The sequence below is a fragment of the Neomonachus schauinslandi genome, chromosome 9 (assembly GCF_002201575.2).
Source record: "Neomonachus schauinslandi chromosome 9, ASM220157v2, whole genome shotgun sequence".
Taxonomy (NCBI): domain Eukaryota; kingdom Metazoa; phylum Chordata; class Mammalia; order Carnivora; family Phocidae; genus Neomonachus; species Neomonachus schauinslandi.
In genome coordinates, this window is record NC_058411.1 from 31,194,490 (window position 1) to 31,207,844 (window position 13,355).

Below are 13,355 nucleotides of genomic sequence, written 5' to 3' on the forward strand. Positions count from 1 at the left end.
ATATGATGGAGTACAGGCCATGGTTAGCATGCACTGACACGGAAGGATGTCCACCATTTAGGGTCGAGTGGCAGGAAAGCAAGCTGCAGACAGAGCACACAGCGTGACCCCATTTATGGAAAAACACAAAGTTATGGTGTGTATGCTTCTCTCTACTTGAACCGCATATATGAAAAGGGGTTAAAAGGCCTGAAATGACAGACCAAAAATCTAGTCACAGTAGCTACTTTTGGAGAGACAAGTGGGATAAGAGTCAGATTGGGTAAAAGGGACTTTTGCTTTTTCCTCTGTATATGATATGAAGAGTAAAAACACATATACGTACAGATGTGTATAGGTAATATATACTGGTGCAGCTTGCATTTTATAGCGAACATATATCACTCTTATAATTATAAAAACAAAAAATGGGGTGGGGGGAAGCAAACCGAAATAATAAGCCATTCAATTAGCTCGACTGGGGAGCCACTGTGGCAAACAAGGAAGCGTGGGCCTGACAAGCAAAAGAACTGTCCTCAAAGGGGGTGCTCGGGACCCTCTTCCCCTTCCACCCCCACCAGGAGCGTGGGTGAAGGCTGGACTCTAGGGCCAAGCGCATCCTGTGGCTGGGGACATGGATGGGCAGATGCTGAACAAGTCAGGCTCAGGACATGGCATCCATGACCAGAACCTGGGGCCCAGTGAGTGGAGGGTCCAGTTAGTCCACTTAGTGATTGGGCCAGTTTTCCAAGACGTTCATGGACAAAGAGGGTCAAGACAAGGGAGGCCTGGTGGCAACACTCTCCATTTCACTCTTCCACCCCTCAAGGTACCTGGAATCCCAGAACTGGTAGGAACAAATGGGGAAACTGAGGCCCAGAAAGTGGGTGCAGCTGCCCAAAGCCGCAGGAGTAACCGACAGGGCTGGTGGGGTCTCGGACCTAGGTGTCCCGGCTCCTAGCCTGGTGCTCTTTGCATTGTGACCTACCTGATGTAGGTGAGGGCGTTGCCCTCAGGGAAGTTGTAGGGATGCCGTTTCCTGAAGACGTGGCCCACCCGGCTGCAGGGCACGATCTCCAAGCTCCCACCGCACATCCACACCCTGAAGGAGAGCTCTGCAGGAGATGGGGGCCGTCAGGAGGGAAGAGCCCCTGGCAAGTCCCCCCGGAGTGAAGGTGGGAAGGATCTAGGCTTCCTCGCCCTCGCCCCTGGTGTCTCCTTGGAGGCACAGGCGGGGCTCAGGGTTCCTGGGCCCATCTACATGGGACGTGCCCATCCTTGCACACGTTCCTGACTGTTCACTCCATGAATGTGCACACCCCCGCCCCCCCACCACACACGCCCCCTCCACACACCCCACTCCCCATCCCACCCCACACACACCCTCTCCATATATACCACATACACACACCCTTCATACACACCCCGCCCCACACACCCCCCCCCCCCCACACCCCTCCTCCACACACGCCACATACACACATATACACCCTCCACACACACCCCTCCACACACATCTCCTACACACATACCACACACACACCACACACACCCTCCACACACGTCTCCTACACACACACCACACACACACACCACACCCCTCTACACACATCTCCTACATACACACCACATGCACACATACCACTTACACACACACCACACACACACACACACACACACCACATACCCCCTCCACCCACATCTCCTGCACAAACACATACACACACACCACACACACCCATTGTGCTTCATCCCACCTCCTCTACACACACACCACACACACACCACACACACCCTCCACGTACACCTCCTCTACACACACACCACACACACACACACCACACACACCCCTTCCACACACCCCACCCCACACACACCACACATACACCCCCACACACACACATACCCTCCATTGCCAACCCCTTACACACTGCCCGCATCTGTGCCCTGGAAGAGCAGTGGGGAAAGCATTGAAGCAACACCAAGACCATGAGGAGAAGGAAAACTGAATCAAACGCAGCATCATTTCCAGCCTCCGACTAGAAAGCCCCATCCAGACATTGCTAAGGAAGAATGCATTTGCTCATCAGTTGGCTCTGGGCATCCACGAGGCTGGAATACCAGCCACCAACCAGGCCACGGGCCGCTCCAGCTGGTGACTTTCTGGCTCCAAGACCTCCCTCTTGGCACAGGGGGTCTCCATTTACAGGCTACCACTGGCCCTCTTGAGACACGCTTCCTTTTGATAGTTAGTGGTGGGGATGCTGAATGAGCTTCTGTAGGACTGTGAGGGACTGGTCCCTCTTAGGGCAGGGAGATGCAAGTAGCCATTCTGCTTCCTAGAGGGGGCCATCACAAACTGCCCGCTCTGTTCTCCACTCAACGATTGTCACTTCTGCCAAGGACCCACCGTGGGGGCTTGCTGAACCTCTCATAATCTCTTCTGATTACCCTTTCGTATGAACCCTACCGTTGGACAGACACCCTGTGACATTAAAACACCTCCTTCCTGTCCCAGAAAATACACAACCCTTGTTTTTTGTTTGTTTGTTTGTTTTGTTTTGTTTTTAATTAAAAAAAAAAAAGACCATTTTCTCATGAGTTCCAGCCTCGGTCCCTCGTCCCACTCCCCAGCTGGCTGTACAGACACTCGTGGTCCCTGGCCAGGCCTGGGGGTTCTCACCTGGCGCAGCTCGTCGGGGCCCACCCCCCACCCCCAGTGACTAACGCCTGCCTCTGTCCAGCCTGTGTGCAGCAGACAGCTTCCAGACGTGGGCCAGGGGCCAGGGCTGGACACATGCCATAGCAGGGCTGGCCATGCTGATGGGCTTCCCTAGGTCGGCCTGCACACTGCCAGGCTTGTGTCCCTTCTCCTGGGAAGAGCTCTGCAGCTGGGTCAGCAAATGAGATTTAGAACTAGGGGCAGACCTGGGGGACAGAAGAGCTGCATTCTGGTTCCATTTCTACCAGACTAACTTGGTTACGCTAATAAGTCACTTCATCCCACCAGCCTGCCCTGTCCATACTGTTCTTGGCATTACCCACAACACGGTCACGAGCAGTAACTGTCACCCATTTACTGAGCCCTTACCATGTGCCATGCTCTATAACCCAGGTCTAATTCTCACAGCAAGCATGTGAAGCAGGTATTATCATCCTCATGTTTTGTTTGTTTCAATTTTTAAGAAATTATTTATTCTTTTTAAGTAGGCTCCATGCCTAACATGGGGCTCGAACTCATGACCCTGAGGTCAAGAGTCGCATGCTTTACCAACTGAGCCAGCCAGGTGCCCCGTCCCCCTGTTTTTTTTTTTTTAAAGATTATTTATTTATTTATTTCAGAGAGAGAGAATGAGAGAGAGCACATGAGAGGGGGGAGGGGCAGAGGGAGAAGCAGACTCCCTGCCGAGCAGGGAGCCCGATGCGGGACTCGATCCAGGGACTCCAGGATCATGACCTGAGCCGAAGGCAGTCGCTTAACCAACTGAGCCACCCAGGTGCCCGCGTCCCCCTGTTTTTAATCAGGACTGGGAAGCTCAAACATGTTAACCTCTCCAAGATCACCGAAATACTCTTGCAGAATTATAATGTCAAGTTCATATTTTGTCCAGCAAGCTGCACTGTTTGAATCAGACTCCTTAGTTCATTCAGCAAAATTTTATTGGGCACCTGTTAATTATGTGTCATGCACTGTTCTAGAATCCTTACACACTCATGGGTAGGTGACGGGAACTCACTAAAATAAGGAACAAAGATGTAAGTAGACAAGAAGATGAGTGAAATGCGTAGTCTATCCGATGGTATTAAGTGCAATGGAGACAGACAAACCAGGAAGGGGCTGAAGAGCGCCAGTGGAGCTGGGGTGGGCTACAGTTTTAATCTGATTGGGAAGTTCTCCAGCAAAAGGGGACATCTGAGCTCAGACCTGAAGGAGGGGAGGAAGCAAGTCATGTGGCTTTTGGGGGGAAGCATTTCAGGCAGAAGGATCGGCAAGGACAAAGATGTAGAGGCTGGAGTGGGCGGCAAGTTCCGGGACCGCAAGGAGGCCTGGTGGAGGCGGCTGCGGGGTGGAGTGAGGCCGAGTGGGAAAGGCGGGAGATAGGGGCAGAGCTGGGGGTGTGCCATGAGGGGAGGGCAGATGGCGTGAAGACTGTGGGCTCTGCTCTCAGTGATGTGACAGAGTCCCTGCAGGGTCGTGAGCAGAGGACCGACATGATCTGACTACCTTTTAAAAGGACCTCTAAGGGGAATCCCAAGGTTTTCACATTGGTCACCTCCACTTACAGTGGCCTCTGGGGCTCTCTGAGGGGATACAGGAATGAGTCTCAGTTTAGGCATCTTCCTTCCTTCAACAAAAGAATGAAATGAAAGGCCCAAACCCACCAGCAACAGAGCTCTCCTGGCTCAAAACTGCTCCCAGCAGCTGAATGTCGAGCACCATGGCTAGCTTAGAAATTTCTTTGACTTTCTTCTAAGAAACAAAACCCTTCCCAGAAACACTCTGTGGTTCACCTTTCAAGTTCCCCAACCACTGAGCCCTCGCCTCAGGCAGAATTTGAAGTTAGCCATTTGATCATTTACTTGTTTCTCTGTCAATCACCAGCTGTAAAAAAAAAGAAAAGAAAGAAAGAAAAAAGCTCCTGGATGCAGGAGAGACCATTCGTTTCCCAGTCCTCTGAGTCTGTACAGGAAGCCCGCTTTGCCAAAGCTCCCTTCAGGCTGAGACTGAGGGCACACAGGAGGTCACTTGGGCCCAGAATATGCGAAAGGTCAGAACGGAAGGGTCAGTGCACTCGGTTCCCAGAATTTACTTCTTCAAATGCCTGTCTGCAAATGGTTTCCAAGAGTAAGTTATAAAGGGGAGAACATTCCATGCCTGTTTCCACTCCAGTTGGTTTTGAGTTAGGATCAGACCTATTATAAGCCCCACTGCTGGGGCGCCTGGGTGGCTCAATCGGTTAAGGGGTTAAACATCTGCCCTCAGCTCAGGTCATGATCCCAGGGTCCTGGGATTGAGCCCCTGCATCAGGCTCCCTGCTCAGCGGGGAGACTGCTTCCCCCTCTCCTCCCCACTCATGCTCTCTTGCTATCTCTGTTGCTATCTCTGTCTCTCTCAAATAAACAAATAAAATCTTTAAGAAAAAAAAAAAAACAAGCCCCACTGCTCATCTGTGTCCCAATCAGGGAGAGAGAAGAAAGACCTGCCCCTCACCTCTCAGAAACACAGAATTTGCTCTGATCACACCTCACAACACTGAAGTGGCTGGTTGGGGCACTACGCACACCTGTCAGATGTGGAGCTTCCTGATTGAAATCTGGAGGGCAGCGTCCACCTCAGTTTTCCCACCTGTCAAATGGGTGAGATACCACCAGCCGTATTTACTTTGCAAGAAACGTGGTGAGGATGAAGAAGGAAACAAAGGGCTCTGCAAAGAACAGGAGACCCCCGGATCGCTCCCCATCCTTCGCTCTGCAGACCCCCAGATCGCTCCCCATCCTTCGCCCTGCTCCTCGCCATGTGGGCTGCACTGTTGGCTTCCTTCCTGCGGGCTGGCAGGCTCCGTCAGAGCAGAGAGAGGGGAGAGCGAGGGTGGGTATTTATCCCCCGACACCCTCTGCCTGGGTGCTGTGGGCTGGCTGCAGGTGCCCCAAGACCACAGCTCCTGTCAGGGAGCACTCCCTCCCCGTCTCTCAGACCTAGGGGTGGCCACACCTCACAGCAGTCACCAGCCAGCCCAGGACTGCGCTGTCCCTGCGGCTCCCTGTATCTCGCCCACACCGTGTGGACGGTCTCTTTAGTAAAGCCCCTTATATTACCCATGTCGGCTGATCCACTGTAGCAGGCCTTTATCTAACCGAACCTCGCTGACGACCCTGGGAGCTCGCTGGGCTCTTCCCTTTCCTGCTGGAGCTAGAGGGCTCCCCCAGCCCCGTCAGTAATGATAATGGCCGCCAGCAGCATGCCACGTGTTTTAACTCATCTCTTATTTGGTACTCATACCAGCCCCTTGAGGAAATGGAGGCTTCGGGAGGCTTTAACTTGTCCAGGGCCAAACAGCTTGTAGGTGGTAGGGCCAGGATTGGCACCCAGGCCATTTGCCCCCATTCTTACATTTAACCACCAAACTCCGCTGCACCCCCCACTCCTGGCTTTTCTGGAAGAGAATCAGCTGTGGTAGTTAAAGCTGCAGCCCCAGTTACAGTCTGTATGTCCTTCCACACACATGTCTAGCCATGTGACCACAGGCTCCCCCTGACCACCTAAATCTTTGTTTACTAGCTGTGTGGCTCTGGACCAATTACTTAACCTCTCTGTGCCTCAGTTTCTTTATCTGTAAAATGGAGATATAATAGTACTTACCTCAGAGAGTTGTGAGGATTAAACAAATGCATACATGTGTAGAACAGGGCCTTATGCATAGAATGCGCTCGAGCAGGGTTATCTATTATTGTTGTTACTGTTATTGTCATTTCCAACTTACCAAAATTCTCTCCGCCCCAGATGTCCATCTGGGCATCATACTTTCCCAAGTGGTTAAACCAGGACTTGTCGATCACAAAGATTCCTCCAGCTATGACAGGAGTCCTGGGAGCAAGGAGAGGAATGAGGCAGTGCATGAGCTGGAGAAGCTGGGAACCCTTCTAGATGGCCCCAGAACCCCAGGTCATTTGCCCCAGAATCCCCCGCTTGCAGAGTCACAGGGGCAGGACATCCAGCAACTCCCTGACCTCTGTCTTCTCTGTCCCTGGGGCCCAGAACAGAGTCAGCACTTAGACAGTGCTCCCTAAGGAGCACCAGCAACTGAAACAGCCCCCCCAGCAGCCTCCCAGGCCCCCTGACCCAGGGAAGGAAGGGGTCTCTGCAGAGCCCACGGCAGCACTGACCTTATGGGCTTGGTGGGGTCGGTCCGGGCAATCTTCTGCTCAAGAGGGATCTGCTCCCACTTGAAATGCAGGCTCCAGTCAAATCCTAAGGGACAGAGTGGGGTAAGGACGGAGCTCAGGGCAGAGCTGCTGCAGCCCTCAGTCTCCCTTGATCAGAGCCCAGCTCGCAGAGGGCCCTGGGCAATTCATGCAGTCATTCCTTCACTCAGAACGAGAGGGGTCCCTGCCCTCATTGATCTACTGGGTAGGACAGAGACTACAAAAATAAATCAATAAAACAATCTGCTAGTCAAAGGTGAAAAGTGTTAAAAAGAAAAATAAAGAAAAGAGAGGTGTTCGTAGCTCCTTACTATTCTAGTAAGGGTAGTCAGGAAAAGTCAGGAAAGGCTCTCTAAAGAGGTCACATTTGACCTGAATGAAGGACTGATCCATGCAGATATCTGGGGAAATGGAATTCCAGGCTGGGGGAACAGCAAGTGCAAAGGCCCTGAGGTGATTTCCCAAAGGAGAAATGCCTGGCTCCCTTCAGAACCCCACTCAACTCCAAGATCTAAGTAATAGCTGTTTCCATTTTTTGGAAGTCTGGGCCCCAAAAAGGAAAACCATTCTGCCCACTAGCTCCTAGCAACAGATTCTCTAGTGCAGCCTGTCCAATAGAACTTTCTGCAATGATGGAAATGTTCTATATCTGTACTGACTGTCCAATATGGTAGGCACTAGCCACATGGGGTTATTGAGCACTTGAAATGTGGCTAGTACAAGTTAGGAAGTGAATTTGAATTTTATTTAATTGTAATTTAAATATAAATAGCCAAATATGGCTATTATATTGGACAGCACGGCTAAAAAGTCTAAACCAGAGCTGTCCAAAAGAAATATGATGCAAGGCAGAAATGCAAGCTACATATGTAAATTTTTCTAGTAGCCATATCAAAAAGAACATATGAAATTAATTTGAATATATTTTAATGCAAAATACCCAAAATGTTATTATTTCAACATGTAATCAATATAAAAAACTCCTGATGAGATATTTTACATTCTTTCATAATAAGACTTTGAAACCTGGTGTGTATTTTCCACCTACGGCACATCTCAATCCAGGTTGGTCACATTTTAAGAGCTCAATAGCCGTATGCGGCCCATAGTTACTGCATTAGACAGCCCGGGTCCAGACCACCTGCAGGTGTACGTATCAGGAATTCATGCATGACACTGTCCCATCATGCCTTTCTGCCAGGACTGTGGGCATGGTCCCTGGGCTGGCAGCCTTTGGGAAGGATGTGTCAGGGCTTGTGCCTCGGAGGGGAAGACACAAGACTAGCTGGGCTCTGTCACTGATTGGGCCAGAGGGCTTTGTCCCCAACCCCAGAGCTTTCCATTTTCTGGTGGTGTGAGACGCTCTGGCACAGCTGGGCAGAAGAGCACCAAACCAAGGCTTGAGACTGCCCTCCCCTGCCCCTTTCAAGTCTACAGCCCCTCCTCTGGGAGATGGACCCACCTCCACGAAGATCAGCAGATGCAGCAAGGTAGGCAAAGTTATCCAGACTGATGACATCGATGATGGGGCTCACCACACGGGTGTGGTCCTGGAGGGGAGGGAACGAGAGATGGTGTGAGGCCAAGGACTCTGTGAAGAAAGGCCCAGCTGCCTGGACTGTGGGCAGAAGTTCTCTCCGAGCCACGGGGCACTCAGCCCTTTCTGCAGGGTGCGGCAGGTTCTTGGGAGCTGTCCTGCAGCCCCATAGCCAGGCTCCTGGAAGATCCCACCTGGGTCCCATGGGCACAGTGCTCTCCCAGCCTCTTCCCTTCACATCATGCTTAGCCCTGCTGGGATCGCACCTCCTCAGTGAAGCCCTGCCGGATTGCTACAGGCTGAGGATTTCTTCCTCTTTTAAGCTGCTCTCACAGTTACAGTCCAGACAATTCCTGGGGCTCTGAATCATATGCTGTCTGAGGTGGCTCTTCTGTTGCTGGTTTGAACTGTTGTTTTATTAATCGTCATCCACCTTTGTGCATGTTCGGGCTGAGTCTTCCCAACTGGACCGCCAGCAGCGTGAGGGCAGGGACTCCGCCATCCCTACGCAACCTAGCTGTCACTCTTTCATGCCACATCTGCTTCAAGGTCAGATGCATTACTCCCTTCACCCTCCTAGGCACAAATCCACCTCCAAAACATTGGTGGGTAATGTCAATTTTACTAAAGATTCGGGGGTGGGGTGGCTTATGTCATTCACGCTATGCAAAACTATCAATGGCCATCAGCCCTCTCTTTCCTCTCCCTCCACAGAGGGACCCAGACCAGAGCCTCTTCTCTCCCCACACTCTGTGCTGACCCTCAAAATTCTCTTGTCTGCAACTTGGAGCCCAGCTCTGCCCCTCGGTTCACACCCCCTCTCAGGACCAGAGCAGGGGAGACCACCCACGGTTTCCCAGAGAGCTCTGTGGGGTCCTCGCCTTTGCCTTTTTATACACTTTTTTGTTCTGAGATATAATTCACATTTTTATAGCAATTTCATCAGCCATAACTGACATGCGATAAAATTCACCATTTTAAAGTGTACAAATTTGGCTTACAATATATTCACAAGACTGTGCACCCATCACCCCTATCTAATTCCAGAACATTTTCATCACCCCAACAAGAAACCCTGTACCTGTTAGCGGTCACTCCCCATCCTCTCTCCCTCCAGGCCCTGACAACCACTCATCTCCTTTCTGTTTCTATGGCTTTGTTTTATTCTGGACATCTCGTATCAGTGGAATCATAGAACATGTGGCCTTTTGTGACCGGCTTCTTTCACTTAGGGAAACGTTTTCATCCACATCGTTGCACGTTATCAGTACTCCATTCCTTTTTATGGCTGACTAGTACTTTGTTGTATGGCTATCTTGACAGACATCTGGGCTCTTTCCACATTTTGGCTATTCTGAATGATGCTGCCCCGAAAACTGCGGTGCAAGTTTTTGTGTGGAGTGTGTTTCCATTTCTCTTGGGTATATACCCAGCAGTGGAAGGGTCACCAGGTAACTCCGTGTTTAAGCTTTTGAGGAACTGCAGGACTGTTTTCCAAAGCGGCTGCCCCATGTTACATTCTCACCAGCCATGAGTGAAAAGGCTCCCACACCCTCACCAGCCCTTGTCACTGTCCATCCTTTGGTCACAGCCATCCTGTAGGTATCAAGTGGTATCTGACTGTGGTTTTGACTTGCATTTCCCTCAAGGCTTAAAAATGTTGAGGATCTTTTCCTGTGCTTGTTGGCCATTTGTGTATTTGCCTTGAAGAAATGTTCATCCAAATCCTTTGCCCATTTTTAAGTTGGGTTATTTGTCTTTTTATGGTTGATCCTTGATTACCTCATCCTTCCCTCCACCTGTCCTACCCTCCCCCTTCTAGTGAAACGCAGGCACGTGCTAGGGACCCCCTGTCCTCATCTGTCCTTGACAAGGACACACCCCCCCTTCCTCCTTCTCAGGCTTCCCAGCCTTGACCCCAAGCTGCACCCCGCCCCTGCACAGGACCCGCCTCCCCCGGGAGCAAAACCTCACCACCATTCGTAGTAGGAGCTTTACAGCTCACCCAAGCTCACATCCACATGAATTCTCACAATAACCCCGTGAGACAAATACTACAGTTACCCCATTTTCAGAGGAGAAAGCTCATTAACATGATGTCACTCAGGTGGAAGCAGACCATTTAGGCTCCTACTCTGCCTATCCAACGTCAATGACTGTTCACACGCCCTCATGCCAAGAACATGGTGGGCACATCCCAAGGGACAGAGCTCCCCCAGGGACAGAGGGACTCACCTCCTTGACCCGCTGCAGCATGGGCTGCAGCCACTCGGTGTTCACTTCACAGTGGCTGTCCAGAAAGGTGAGCACGGCAGCTGTGGCCACATCTGCCCCACGAACGCGGGACCGGATCAACCCTGCCATGAGAGTGGACAGGGGTTGATACTGGGACGGGGCCAGTTTGCTTCCCCGCCCTCCCTCAAAAGTCTCAGGGCTCTCAAGGCTTCCTCTGAGTTACTGTGATTGAGCTTTACTTTGTATTTGATTATTTCCTTCCTCCCTCCCTCCCTCCCTCTCTTTTCTCTCATCCACTCAGCAACCATCATTACTCCAGGCTCATTCTCTGAGTGCTCTCTGTGTACCAGATACTCTTTTGGGCTCTGGGGACACACCGATGAACAGTCAGGTGTTAGTGAATGGAATGTGCATTCGAGTGTGTTTTGGTACCAAAAGAAAACCAGAAACCAAAACCCTTTCCTCCCTACCCCCCGGGATCTCTAAGCCGTCCCCTTCAGCTGCATCATCATGTGTGACCTCGTGAGAGGTGACCTCGTGAGAATCTTCTAGACTAAGACAGTCTGGAGTTAGTATGCCAGACCCTTCACGTACCTTAAGCATGTTATTTAACCTCTCTGAGCCTGGGTTTTCTCATCTAAAAGACTCAGAGAGAAAACAATCCCCACCTGCCGGGGAGAGTGCCCGGTGTCTAGGAGGCCGACACGTGCTAGATTCTGCTCTGCTTCGACCCCCACCCCAAACAGTCTTGCTGATGGCTCACCAGCTGTCAAAGAATGGCCTCGCTTTTGGCAGCTCCTGGGGAGAGAGGAGGCCCAGCTGGGACTACTGAGAGAACAGCCACTGGTGTCCTGTGAGCTGTGGAGATGGAGGGGCCTCGCTCTAAGAGCTCAGCATACAGTTGCTCCTTGGAGAGATTTCCCTGGCCATACCTCTGCCCTGTTCTCTGCCTCCATCCATCTGACTATACACCCATCTGGGCAAAAATCCATCTGTCCCATCCTTGCACTCCACCGGTAGGTAGCAAGTACTGAAGGTTTGTACCCATGTTGGGCAAACCCCAGGAAACATTATATTCCTGGGCCTAAAGGTACCTACAACCCAGTGCTTGGAAGAAATTTCATTTCTCTCTGGCCTCTTCCATGCCAGTGAGCAGGTCTCCTTGGTCTGACTGGTCTTTCTTAATTATGCCCCTCACATCTCTCTCTTTCTCTCTCTCTCAAACTTTCAGTGGCTCCCTACTACCTGCCTTATCAAGTCTAAATGCCTTTCTCTGGCTTCCAACGTCTTCTGCCATCTACCCTCACCCCACCATTTCCCCTCCTGACCAGACCCAGATTCTCCCAGGCAGGGAGGAGGAGAGGGAGGTTAAGGGTGGCCTCCCTCCTCCAGGTTGGAATTCTGGCTCCTCTACTCATCACCGTGGGCAAATTACTGAACCTCCCTAGGCCTCACTTTCCTTATGTGCGAAGGGGGACAATGGGCTGTTAGGAAGAAGGAATGTGAGAACACGGGCAGAGTGGACGCCTGCTACAGGTGAGCCCTCAGGGAGAGGGCTGTTGGTATGACAGGTGCGCCTGTGCCGGGCCAGCCCTCGTGCCGAGTCCGCAAGCCTGGACTGCCCTGCTTGCTCCCTTCACCTGTTCCGCTGCGCCCTCGCCCAGGCAAGGCCCAGTCCCCCATCACGTCCCTCTCCTGGGGTCTGCCCCCACATCACCATGACCAGTCTGTGCCTGCGGTGGGTCCTGACTCCTTGGCCTTACAATAAGCTCTCCGAGGGCAGGGACCAAGTTTCATACTTGTTTTGTGCTTCCTAGAGTGCCATGTACAATCCTAGCTGCGCGGCTGATGCTCCGAAACACCTCTCGATTGGAAGTGAGGTGACATCTGCTTTATAATGCCCCAGGGCGCCTGGGTGGCTCGGTCGGTTAAGCATCTGCCTTCAGCTCAGGTCGTGATCCCAGCATCCTGGGATTGAGCCCCGCATCGGGCTCCCTGCTTGGCAGGGAGCCTGCTTCTCCCTCTCCCTCTGCCTGTCACTCCCCTGCTTGCTCTTTCTCTCTCTCTCTGTCAAATAAATAAATAAAATCTTTAAAAAAAATAATGTCCTTTGGTTTTCTTGAAGCATTTCCACATAGTTTATCTCATTTAATCCTTACAATAGCCATGCAAGGCAGAAAGGGGACTATTACTAACTCCACTTCTCAGAAGAGACAGCCCAGGCAGCCAGAAGTAGAGCGACTTGCCTACAGTCATGCCGTGGCAGAGGCTGACCCGGGATAGCAGAAGGGTCTTTCCACACCCCTTGGTCCTGGCCACCAGGAATGCAGTAGGCGCATGCTGGCTTAGTGTGACATGGTGCCAAAAGGGAATGGGGAGGTGCAGAGGTCTAGACCAAAATAGGTCTGCAGTGGCACCCAGGATCCAAGAACTTACCTTCCCGCCGATCATTGCGCAGGCACTTGACCTTGGGGATCCTGGTCAGGAGCAGACAGTCTTCAGCTGAAGGTGAAGAGAAGGAAGCAAGCTCATTCAGATATGGGTGTCAGACCACAAGGGGTTTGGTCACCCCTGGAACCGCCCAGAAGATGTCTCACAGTAGGTCCAGGGAAAGGGATGGGGGTGGGGAGGTACACAGGAGCATGGTCATCTCTAATGGCCAAAGGATTGCCCTGTGCCT

General features: G+C 51.7%; 1 protein-coding gene across 1 annotated transcript in view; it reads right to left on the minus strand.

Moving 5' to 3' along the window:
• GALNT16 (polypeptide N-acetylgalactosaminyltransferase 16) overlaps positions 1-13,355 on the minus strand; it is an 88,749-nt gene that overhangs the window by 12,466 nt on the left and 62,928 nt on the right. The window contains exons 5-10 of the mRNA XM_021679524.1: positions 13,112-13,177; positions 10,676-10,797; positions 8,366-8,453; positions 6,865-6,949; positions 6,462-6,565; positions 968-1,094 (exon numbers count right to left, since the gene is read on the minus strand). Coding sequence (XP_021535199.1) covers positions 968-1,094; positions 6,462-6,565; positions 6,865-6,949; positions 8,366-8,453; positions 10,676-10,797; positions 13,112-13,177 — 592 coding nt within the window. The remainder of the gene's footprint in view (positions 1-967; positions 1,095-6,461; positions 6,566-6,864; positions 6,950-8,365; positions 8,454-10,675; positions 10,798-13,111; positions 13,178-13,355) is intronic.